Below are 12,259 nucleotides of genomic sequence, written 5' to 3'. Positions count from 1 at the left end.
GGGTTCTCTTTATATTGTAAATGTACCTGTACTACTTCTACAGAACACAGTCTCTGCAGCCAAAATAAATTCCACTGAGCTTTAACTGCTGTCTCTGTTTTTTAATATTTATTTTCTTATGTCTGTTTGGATATTTATTTTTTTCTAACTACACTAAGACTTTTCTTTGCAGTAAATTATGTGAGTGAGGTTATCATTGCCTAAATATGTTCCAGGAAGTTCATGTTTCCGTGAAGTCTAATTGTTCTCTTAAATGCATCTAAGTATTTTTTCATCCATAGCTGTATTTGATTATGCAGAGCTGATCTGGGGAGTTTAAAAACTCTCAAGGCATTAATAATATGCAATGGGATGCTCAAACAATGAAATTTAAGTTAAAAAATATCAGTAATACTACTAAGTGCCACTAGCTCCAGGCTCAGTAATGGAAATGGAGATAAGAGTTTCTGATTCACTTTCTTCTACATGAATCATCATAGTGTCAAGTCTTGCATTTTAAAAATTGACTATTAAATTCAACTATGATTATAAATTTTTTTTGACTGCTAAGAAACTGTTAATTATGGGTAGTGACAGAACTGAGAGAGTGACATGAGGAATAAAATGGCCTGAATCTGATTTCACAATAGGAATAAATGATCTGAATCATGCAATTATGCAAGAGTAGAAACCAGATGCCCTGTTTCCAGGGAAGACCGGGTGAATGCAGTGGAATATTTCAATTGCTGCAATTGAAGACTTAACGTGTACCAGCCACGCTTCTCACAATGAATGCTTCATTAAAAGGCTTAGAGAAAATAGTTTGTAATGCATTTCCATAAAAATGATTATTTAAGAGTAATGACCAATTACATGCTAATGCAACTGCAAAGGAAAGAGAAGTACCTGAAGAGGCTAACACAGAACTTTCTAGTTAGAAGGAAAAAGTAATCTGGATTTCTTTGTAAAACTATTAAAGCTGGATTTTGAAGTTAGCTGGGTAGCAAAATACTGTAAGAATTGTGTATAGCATGTAAACTAGGTTGTTGAATTTTTGCAGGCTTTCTTTCACAAAGAAACAGATGAGAGTAAATATGCTAATATTAGAATGGTAAACACAGTACTCATCAGATGCAGGGGGACAGGTAAAGTGAGACGGTCCTTTTACCAGTCCTTAATGCTCAGGGCTTTAATTTCAGGGTGTTGGGAGACTCAACTCTCTTTTTCAGTGCCGTTACATTGTTTCATTTTTGAGAGGCAAATTTATCAGTTATTGAGATACTTAGTACTACAACTGCTGAACAAAATGCTAACCTAAAGCAATAAGAGAATGTTTTGAGTTGAAATGGGGAATCAGTTGTTAAGTGCAATACAGCTCCTTATATCTATAAATAAAGTTAGTGAAATTTTTCACTTAATATAAAAAATGAGAAATCTCATAGTAAAATGTTGATAGTCAATAGTAAACTTTTAGATGCAGCTCAACCTCTTTGAAGAGTTTTTATTAGAAATGAAAGCCTACCATTTTATTTGATGTTTTTGCTCCTTATATAACAGAGAAATAGTGATAGCTTGTTTGCTGCTTATACAATTAGAGAATTTATTCTTACATTAGTTTTGCCAAATACTTGTAGTTGAAATCATTGCTAGGACAAAAGTTGGTAATATCAAAAGAAAATGTAGCATAAGGAAGTAACTTATAAAATTAAAAGTATTTTACTCATGTTGTGAACATTAACATGCTATTGTGACCATTAATTTATGAGTGTTAACCTAAAAATAATTCCTATATTTTCACTGAAAGACAAAAATATTTTTTTGGATCATTTTACAAATAGGCAAAAGGAATTGTAACCTTGATTTTCAATATCTGGTGCTAAGAGAAAAGCTGGAAAAACATCTGTCTTTTGTCAGAGAAGGACAGCATGTGCAGTGTGCTTTCAATGCAAACATGGAAGTGACTGGCCACAATTTAAACTTCAGAATCTGCTAATCTGAGACAAAAAACCTGACATTATATCTCCAGCTGTCAGGTTTTTTAGTGGTAAAAAAAGGAATTTAGAAAAAGGCCCTCAAACCTCTACCTTCTGGGGAAACAATGGAGTGGATAAAATGTATAACTTCATTTGAAAAGAAGACCTATAGGTAAACTGACTGGTTTTCATCCCAGCTTTGAAGCATTCCAGAGCTTCAGGGATGCCTCTCTAATGATGCACAATGTACTGCAAATCCCACAGTCCAACAAGCAACGGGAACTAGTCTTTCATCAAAGGCAGCAAAATGTGGGGAAAAGAGAACAACAAGGACTGGGTAATAGAGAAATTATTTAAATTGGATAACATTTACTTTGGAGCCATATTTATGTCAGAATATCGCCATAGAACCTACTGGGCACATCCCAGGCCAGACAGAATGTGTGAGTGGCAGGAAATGAAGCTCTGTCCTCTGCATCAAATTGTTGCAGTAATATGGCTCTACTAGTAGCAACAATATCACAATTCAGTCTGTTTCCACTGAGGATATGAAGTGTGACTAATCATTTTCTTGGTACTGAAGCAAAGATTCAAGGCTTCTTTCACCACACCTGCACCAATGCAGAACCGCAGAGCTCGTGCTTTGTTCATGAAGCTTTCATCTCTCGAGTTGTCTGAGGTTGATTTTATGTTGATGCAATAGAAAGCAACAAAAAAAACTGAGGGAATTATTTAGGCCCTTAGACCTGAGGAATGATCAATGATATTGCATCTGGCTGCTTCAAGCGAGACTTGAACTCAAGTTTGGTACATTTGTAACCCCAAGTGGATTGTCACATTCAATTTAGATTGGAGCTCCTATGGTGAGACACACCAGGCTTTATTCTAGATGCACTAAGAGTGCTAAACCTGTTTATCCTGAACCTATTCATGTGTAATAAGACTCCACTATCCTCATTTTATGCAACTGATCATTGCTGTCAGCCCAATGCCATGCTTGAATATGTACTTTTCTCTAAAAACAGACACCTTCCTCTTCTTCCCTTACTGTCTTAAGAGGCTATACCTACAATAGGGCCTGAGTTAGCCAGACCCAAGCACTGAATGAAACATGTGCATAGTCTAGTCAAGTGGTGCTGTTGAAAGCGCAAATGGGATAACTGAAACTGCTCAGAATATTGGATCTAGCTTATATGTCAGCAAAGTATGTTTAGAGCTTCCTCTAAAGTACAGGACCCACCTGACATTCCCCATTTTAGAATAGCACATAGATCATCCAGAGCCATCTCTGAAATCCTACAGGCAAGCAATGGGTTTGTAATTTGTGGCAAACTTGCCCAGTTGTCATCTGTCTCTGCACAGCAGTGCAAATGCCATCTTCTTATCTATGAAGAGCCTGCTTTTTTAATTAGACCCAAATTTCATCTTTTCCTTCTAGAAGTGGCAGAACTACAGCTTCGGAGAGTTGAGGTCTGTTTCCTTTTGACCTAGAAGCCAAGCTATCCTTTCTCCATTGTTACTTGGAGGAGTATACCTACTTCTCTGTATGACACAACATGGCACATTACTTATGAGTAAAGGAAAGAAAAGCACAAAGTTAAGAATTTAAGGCTCAGAATAACTTCCTTGTATGGAATAAGGTCAGCCCGGTGAACTAAAGCCAGTCATGTGCCAACCTGCATTGTGTTCACAGTGCTCAGAACTGCAGACAGAAATGTTTTGATAGGTCACTTCTGAGAGTGATACAAGAACTGGTCACAACATTTTAAAAAAACAATGAGGTAGGTGGTGGATCCAAGAAAAATTACAGCAAAGAGATAGGAACAGTGAACAGCCATGAGAATAAATGCACTTTGTCAACAATACTAAAGGAAGTGGAAATTGGTGACATTTGTTCCTGCTATGTCCTAAATACAAAGGTAGCACAAAACTGCCCTAGTGACAGACCAGATCTTTGGACTTATCCTGGGTACATCAGTCATGATAAGCCAGTTATTTATTTCTGGAGGAAAAGCTTTCTCACTAAGTAGGCTGTGCTCTTCTGTGAGCCCCTGAATGAGAAGGCAGGTGTCAGACATATCACAAAGTGTTCAGACAAGAATTGCTGAGGGTAAGGAAGCAGCAGTAATTTATTATCACAAACTATTTCCTTTATAATGATCAGAAAACAATAATTTTGGGCTGGGCTTTGAAAAACAATAAAGGAACAAAGATGATCCCCTCCAAGATTTTTTTCCTTCGAGATCTATCATCTTTCTTAGTTTCATAGCACAGGACTTTGGCATGTAAATATGAGAGGCGGTTGGCTGTGATTTCAGTGCTTTTACACTGATAAATTTTATATGACTTTGAAGTATCCATTAATTGAATACATAAACACAAATAAATTCACATACATATATTTGACCGCATTCATATCTTTATTTTAATATCTACTTCAAACAGCTGGACACATAGAGGATCTAACAGAGGTGAACATTAAATGCCCATGTACATCATGGAATCTTTTACAGACTAATGAATGATCAGTTAAAAACTAGTGAATTTTGTTAATTAGAAAGCAAGAGAACAAGCAATTAATAATTGTAAGATGTAGTTTCCTCATTTATTTTGACAAGTGTTCAATTTAAATTATTTATTATTTTTTCATAGCCTACTAGTAAATATTCTGTAATGAAGTTTGAGAATGAAAGCAACTACATTAACACTGACCTTACTATAGTACTCTGTTGTTACAACTTTGCTCAGCAGTCAGGAATGATATAGTTCGGGGCAGATCAGAAAGTGCACAGATTAGATTCTACTGTATAAGAATCAATTTATCATGCATATGTCACAGCTTGATGATATAGCTCTAAGATTAATAAGCACAACATTAATTTATAATTTACAGTTATCAGTATAATGATAATTGTGTATTCAACCCAGATTTTTATTTTGATTTGCTGGTTGATCATATCCATTCTTCATCCAGGGTCAGGCCCATATATTGTGTCTTATATATCATGGGCTATCTTGAGGTAGAGGAAGAAAATATTTTATAAAATGTTGGCCTCTACTACTCTCCATTTACATTTCTTTTTAAAAAAATCTGCAAGCTAAACAAGTGAGCTCTACCACCTACTATACCTACACAAAAAGGAGTGTAGCCCGTTACTTACAAATTATGACATACTTCAATATTAGACATCAAAAGACTCATAGTGATTGAAGAACTAGTGTGGAAAGCATTACAAGGATGAAATTATTTTGCAATTACATTACTTAATAGCTACAGGGAAATACTGATGTGGAGTGTTAATCCTTTGAAGTTCATTTAGAAGGAATGAACAGAGGAAACATAATATCCAAGAAAAATGAAGATGAATATAGGCATATAAATGTAAAATGGATCAAGTTAATTTTTGAAGCAAGCCTACTGAAGTCAAAGACTTCAAACTAGGAATTTAGTTCATTGAATGGAGTGGTTCAGCAGGGCTGTTGCATGGTTATGATGCTCTTTTAATTCTAATGATTGCTTTTGAGGATAGACACACTTGACTGTAAAACCAGGTGATGTATGCACTAAGTAAGACAAGGGGCAAAGCAAGTAAGCTGGAAAAGACTGGAAGTCATAGAGTATGAACTAAGAGCTGAGTGTGTTCTGTCAGATGCCTGTCTTTCTCCTGGGCTCCCTGTGCCTTCTGCAATAAGGGCTTTGTGCATCACATACCCAAGTGGGAGACTGCACACAATAACTGCATTTCACACAGATTTCTTTAGCATGTGTATGAGAAATTGGAGCCACCTCCAAAATCTATTCCTCTAACAGAACCTACGTCAGCTGAAAATTTCTTAATGAGTACAGTAATTCTTCTGCTGAACTGGAAGTTTAAAATCATATTATAAAGGAGGGGAGTTGGAACTATTTCAGACAAGATTGAGAGAAGAGGAAAGCAACAGGAAAACTGGTTAAACCAAGCAACTAAAAATATTCACTCTAAAGTGTAATATTAGCACAGTACTAATAATGTTAACACATTTACAAAACACAGCTTTGAACTTCTGAAGCTACAAGAGAGGCTTCATGAGTTTTTTCCATTGTAACAGCCTTTCATAGAAACTAAATGACAAAGACTCAACTGATAAAACTTTCAAGATTAAACTTTGCCTCCTCACACAGTGTAATTAAGCAATTTCCACCTGAAACTCAGAACACAACCATGAATAAAAGGCTAGTGACAGACCTAAAAGGGCTTGCTATGTTTTCCTTGGAATTTGTGTGTTGGCAGAGCAATTCTTTTTTATATGCCTACATCAATTCCTTTATTTATAAGAGACAGCTGGATTTCCCAACAATCTTCTATTTTTTCCCTTTATTTGGAACTTTACTTTGGTTCCACTCTCTGGCTCTCCCTCTGTCCATTTAAAATTCCTTACTGTGGCTACCGTAAAAACCATCTGTGGTGTTCAATAACTAACTCTTTTATTTTAGATATTTTATATATTGCAAAAAAAAAGAGAAATGAAACTTTCTTCGTAGTGACTACCAGGAGAGACTAATTGGTCTGTCATCACATTTTCATTATGCAAAAAAGACATAGGCCATTTATTTTTAGTTTGCATATATAGTCTGTTCCTATGCTCAAAAAAAAGGAAATTACCTTTGGTGTAGCACCTGAGGGTCTGAAAGATATGTGTTTCCCTTACAAATCCACTTTTTGGGTATAATTTGTAACTTATCAATTTTGCATTTGCTGAAACATAGCATCCTTGTTTTCAGCTGGGAATGTATTTTAAAAGAGTCTTTCCGTGGAAGTCATTGGATTAGGAAATCAGTGTCTTCAGTAGGAGGCAAGTGATTAACAATCATCCTTCTTTACTGCCATTTTTATGTAGTAATCAGTATGTCAGATTTTTAAGAGCCGTTAAGCATAAAGACACAAAATGGACTTTCATGCTTGCTTGTATGTGATTTTCTCTGTGTGATGGAATACCACCCTTTTGTTCAGTTCATATGCTCTTCTTTTTATTCATTGGCCTGAAGATTTTGGCAATAAGCAGGACACAAATTTGTATATTTAGTGAGGCAAACATGCCAGAAGATACAGATGTTAATACCCATTTGGAAACAGTTTCATTGTGTGACTAATATTAAAAAAGTAACATGCTGGCTCAATAGAAGTCAGTAGAAATATAATGTTGATTTCAAAAGATTTTGAACAATTTTGCAAACAAAACAGCATGGGATGCATTAACACTCCATTAAGCAGTTTTCTTCCCCTTACTTTCCCTGGCATTAATTAGACCACTAGATTTCAGAAGCAGCAGCATCAAGAACATTAAAATGATCGAGCTCTTGCAAACTCAAATCACACTATGCAATAGGTTGCTGTTGACATGAGCTATATTCATATATAAAATATATGGCCTAAACTTCTGTGGACTCTTTATGTTGGGAAAAGCAGTCTCTGAGTAAGTACTTGACTGTGCTTGCACAATTTCTTTTTTACTATTAACAAAAACCTAGTTAGATCACACGTCTTTCTACCTGCCACTGGGACATGACTGTACCTCTCCTGCTGCAAAATATGTTTATGGAGGCCCACTGAACAAGATGAAAAAAAATCCAGAGCTGTCTGCAACCCACTGGCAATATTGAGGATGACCCTCATTGATAGTTGGGAAAAAGGAGGAGGGACCTGGACATACAGTGGGTGCAGAGGAGCACGGAGTCTCTGATAGTCACAGGGCACTGCATGTTTGCTTCCTCATACTTACCACCATCTTTGGTCCTGTAGTGGGCAGAAAATAGTGGGATTAATAGGGACAGGAAATGGAAGGGTTGTAGGGAAGAAAGACTGATGGTTTTAGCCTGATCTAATAAGTCTCTGTCAATATCTCTACAGATTTATTCCTAAAGATTAAACCATCTCCAATATAAAAGCTTCTAGAAGCTTTATATATGATGCCATGCCCAAAATAAACATACAGTTATCCCACACTAGAGCCACATTATAAAACTGCATTTATTCAATAAAATGAAACACTTACCTGTAAGACCAGCGGCTTCTGCTGACAAGAAGGCACTCCAGGATAGGAGGAAAAACAGACCTGTCTCCAGCATAGGGAACTCACACAGTTTGGTAAATTTTGTCAAGTGCTAAAAGATTATCAAGGAAAAATAAAAAAAACAGCAGTTTTGTAAGTTAAAATTGCTCCCAACCAGGTAAAGGATGAAAGAAGGAAAGCTCCCCCACCATACTCATCTATACACATAGAATTCAGGAAAAACTGCACAGCTTCTAAATCAGGGGTCCTCAAACTTTTTAAATAGGGGGCCGGTTCACTGCCCCTCAGACACTGTCGGGGGCTGGAACCTAGTTTGGAAAAAAATGAACGACTTCCTGTGCACACTGCACATATTTTATTTGTAGTAGTGCACAAAAAACAGGAAAAAGAATGTGATATTTAAAATGAAGAATAATTGTAATCAACAAAACCAAATAATATTTCAATGTGAACTATTGCTCTGGCAATTCGCCCAAGTTGGCTGGACCTCGCAGAGGCTGCCGACTGAGCTTGTCCAGCAGAGGAGATGCCCGTGCCTCTCACCCGCCGCAGGGGAGCAGGTAAAGGACGAGGTGCTGGTTCCAGCCCTTGGTTTCCCCCCTCAACCCCGGTGGGGGGCGGGGAGTTCTGCAAATACCGGCGGGCCGGATTGAGGACCCTGGGGGGCCGTAGTTTGAGGACCCCTGTTCTAAATTGTCTCAAACAAAGCGGAAAATCCAGCTCAGGTTTTAAACAGGTGAATTCTACAAGTCAGGAAGTACTTTTGTGGTTTTTGAACTAATGCCTAATTGGTTGCGTTTTATATTCTTTTCCCAGAAAAATGGGAAAGAAAGTAATGTTGTCCAATTTTGTAACCAAACTGGTGTTTATTTATGATGCAAACCAGATGAAAATCGCTGTCCTTTCTACAATAGTATTTTATGTGAAGAACTGTAAAACACAAGAAAAAAGGTAGGGCAACAGATATGTGTTTTATTTTTACTTTAAGTAAACTGACTAGATTTATAGTCTAGTGTTTGCCTTATATTTTTGTATAATTGCTGCTGGTCTGTAGTTCATAAATAAGTTGCAGAAGTTAATAAATTAATGTTTTAACCTCAAAATACCTCAAAACACTTTCCTAAAAATGTAGTTATTCACAAATATTAAAATAAAGACCAGAGTCTCACTTAATGTTAAAAAGAAATTTGCATATGAAGTTCTTTGTGGATTCTGACAGGTGAAATTTCCTGTCAATTTATGCTTTGCCTGTCTGTTTGCAAAGTCTTGAATCAAAAACAAAAAGGTTTGGGTTCAAAATAAAGATGGTCAGTCTCAGATATCATACATTTTTTCCAACTTATATAGATTTTCTCTCTGAAAACAAACCATAAAGGATATTAAAGCTGTGACAACAGCATAAGAGGATCCCATGGCAAATGAGCCAGCAAAGATCCCCAGGAAGTTTCCAACTGACTGGAAGAAAGCAGCAGCATCAAACACATTAGGATTCTCCTTAGGACTGTAAATGGATATAGAGCTGAAAAGAAAACAAAGGGATGGGGGAGAGGGAGAGAAAAAGGGATAATGAATTCAATCACATTGTTACAATATTGGAATAAATAATTGAAAACAGACATTTTTAGGGACTCAAAATGCAAAACAAGGCTTCTCACAGCTGATAGCAAATGGGAGAGCAAAACATATGGAGATGAGGGTGGGAAATGGTTTATTTTCAAGTTATCACACTGGAAATCAATAGTCTGCTGCCAGTCAGTAAACATTTTTATACTACAAGTGCCATAAAGAATATTGTTTCCAGGCCAACTAAACATTAAAAGGTGGTAGTTGTATAAGAAAGCTGCAGGGAAGATAGATAACTTTGAATTATTTATTGGCCACGTGTTTTCAGAGCAGTTATATATTCACAAATATGCTTGATAAAAAGTGCAGCTTTACAACTGAGACTCAAATGGGTGACACAAATCACAGCAGGTACCAAATCTGCAGCAGCAGTCTTGTCATAAACCACTTAGTAGTTCCCTTCTTGGTGTAACCCTTCATAAATAGAGCTGAAAGCCATCAAGGGCTCAACAATAGGAAACCTTGTGGATAGAATGAATCTTGTCCCAGTGAAAGAAACTGCTGCAGTTATTAAAGGTCACGTCCTGTATCCCACCCATGAGTATTTCTGAATGGGAAATGATGCCACCAAAGGGAAGGCTGAGCACTAAAGCATTTTTGAGTTTCAGGGTTGTTATTTGCCGCTACTCAGTTATTGCCCAGAGCACTAGTAACATAATGTATACCTTTTTTTTCTTGTTGAAACATTTAATTTAACAGATACAAAATAGCTCTAAGCCTCCTGAACTAATTAAGAGGCATTTTAGATCGTTGTGGTTCTGTTTCTTTCAGTGATGTTTTTATGTTCATTCTCAAAGAAAATGTACCGAGCTTCGTATTGGATTCCAGAAAGCAGCTTGGATTGCTGAAAAGTGATTGGTATTTTAAGCATTAAAAATTTAGACTTTAAAAAAATCTTTTTAATATTTTAAGCTTCTGCATATTAAGAAAGTGATCCCTGCAGTCTGATGTCTTCTATTTAGAGGATTTTCTAAACAGTTGCATTCATTTAGGAATCTCCAAATAACATGAAGACATCTTATGCTTTTAGTCTGTAAAAAAGGCACAAGGAGTCTAAAGGCATATGCTGGTGCAGCACTAAATACAAGTGGTAAATCCTTATCTACTACAACAGAAATTACTAGGCACCAAAATCTGATATCTCTAGTTAGGCTAATTAGCATCACCACAAAAGCAGTGAGATGATTTGTTGTGGAAAGTGCTATTAATATAAGCAGACAAAATATTGTTCCCAGTGGAAATGCTAATTGACAACGTGTCACTATCTAAATTTTCAGTCCTCTTTCAACTGTGACTCTCTTAGACCAGGGGTCAGTTATAATTCTTTGCTTCTCTTGTCTTCAGATGAAATTCTTGACATGTTTGTTATCTCAGGCCTACTCAAAATTTATTGTTTCAGGTTGCATATGAAATAAAGAACTACATTAAGCCATAGGTACATTCTCTAAACTGACAGGGTAGCTCTATCAAAGGAAATCCTATCAGCTGTGATACTGTGCATTTTTAGTCTAAATTACTAAGTGTATTTTGTATTCTTAGAGAGGGTTTTGGTTATTTATTTGAAGTTGAAACTATTTGGTATTGTAACCAGAACTGTTAGATCTAAAACTTTTAGGCATGTCTTGGCAGCAAGGCAGCCACTTGCTTCTCTAGTATTTGCCCCAAATAAATATACAGAGACTGCAGCTACTGTTCTGTATTGCTTAGCGAACTAGAAACCAGGAATTGATCTTTTGTCCCACTAGTGCTGCCACAAGCATTGAGTGGTGATTTCAGAGAGGTCAACCTGACTGCACCCTAAAATAAAGGAGAATTTTTCTATTACATTGATGGGCTCTGCCTACAGAAGGGATGCTCGGTAATAAAGAGTAAAACAAAAAAATCTTGACATGGAGTGAAAGTTTAGTTGTAAAATGTGACCTATAGCCATTAACTGATGTTTTGTTAACCTTAAGGCAAGAGAAGTTGACTTTAGTAAGATCAGTTAGGGTTCCAGTTTGCCCTCCAATTTACTAACAAATTTCAGGTACGGAGAAAACTAGAAGAAAGCATCCCATTCTTAATGTAGTTATTTCAGGAACAAATACAGAGTGACTCATTCTCACTGGGAAATTTTTCTACTCAATATGCCCCCCAAACCCCATTATTTTTTAAAAGCACCATAACACAACATATGCTCATTATGCTAATTGTAGTTTCTGGTCTCAGTCTTTCCAGAACTCAGGTTTTCCTACAGCTCAAAGAGTATTTAGTTCTATTTTTCTTTCTGTCCTAGAGCTATTATTTTTTTTTCTGAACATGTTTCTTCTTTAACATTAACTTTTAACCATTTCAAGCACCTAAAAGACATACTAATTTATGTGATAATTTTTCTATGTAAGCTGTATTTCACCAGACCAACATTGTATCCTGTTTATTCCAATACTTCCTGCTAAGCCAATTATTTGACCTAAAAACAAAATTGCAAAGTTTACCGCTGGAGAGAACCGTAATTAAAATTACAGTGCCTCTAATCTTCTTCTTCTTCCTCAGAGAGCAATTCAAGAAACACGCTGGCATTACTTGCCATTTCTGCTAGCTACTCTCTGTGCCTGATACAAAAAGGGTTGACTGCAGTTCATTAACAAGCAGTG

General features: G+C 36.5%; 1 protein-coding gene across 1 annotated transcript in view; it reads right to left on the bottom strand.

The window, feature by feature from the left end:
- Positions 1-9,522, bottom strand: part of LOC104529670 (sodium/hydrogen exchanger 9-like) — a gene marked incomplete at both ends in the record, with an annotated part of 66,739 nt that extends 57,217 nt beyond the window's left edge. The window contains 2 exons of the mRNA XM_010174035.1: positions 7,986-8,091; positions 9,384-9,522. Of these exons, the coding sequence (XP_010172337.1) occupies positions 7,986-8,091; positions 9,384-9,522 (245 nt within the window). The remainder of the gene's footprint in view (positions 1-7,985; positions 8,092-9,383) is intronic.
- Positions 9,523-12,259: the final 2,737 nt, after the last annotated feature.

The sequence above is a fragment of the Antrostomus carolinensis genome, unplaced genomic scaffold (assembly GCF_000700745.2).
Source record: "Antrostomus carolinensis isolate BGI_N321 unplaced genomic scaffold, ASM70074v2 scaffold19348, whole genome shotgun sequence".
NCBI lineage: Eukaryota > Metazoa > Chordata > Aves > Caprimulgiformes > Caprimulgidae > Antrostomus > Antrostomus carolinensis.
The sequence above is the reverse complement of the archived record's forward strand: the minus strand, read 5'-3'. Positions and strand labels throughout refer to the sequence as shown.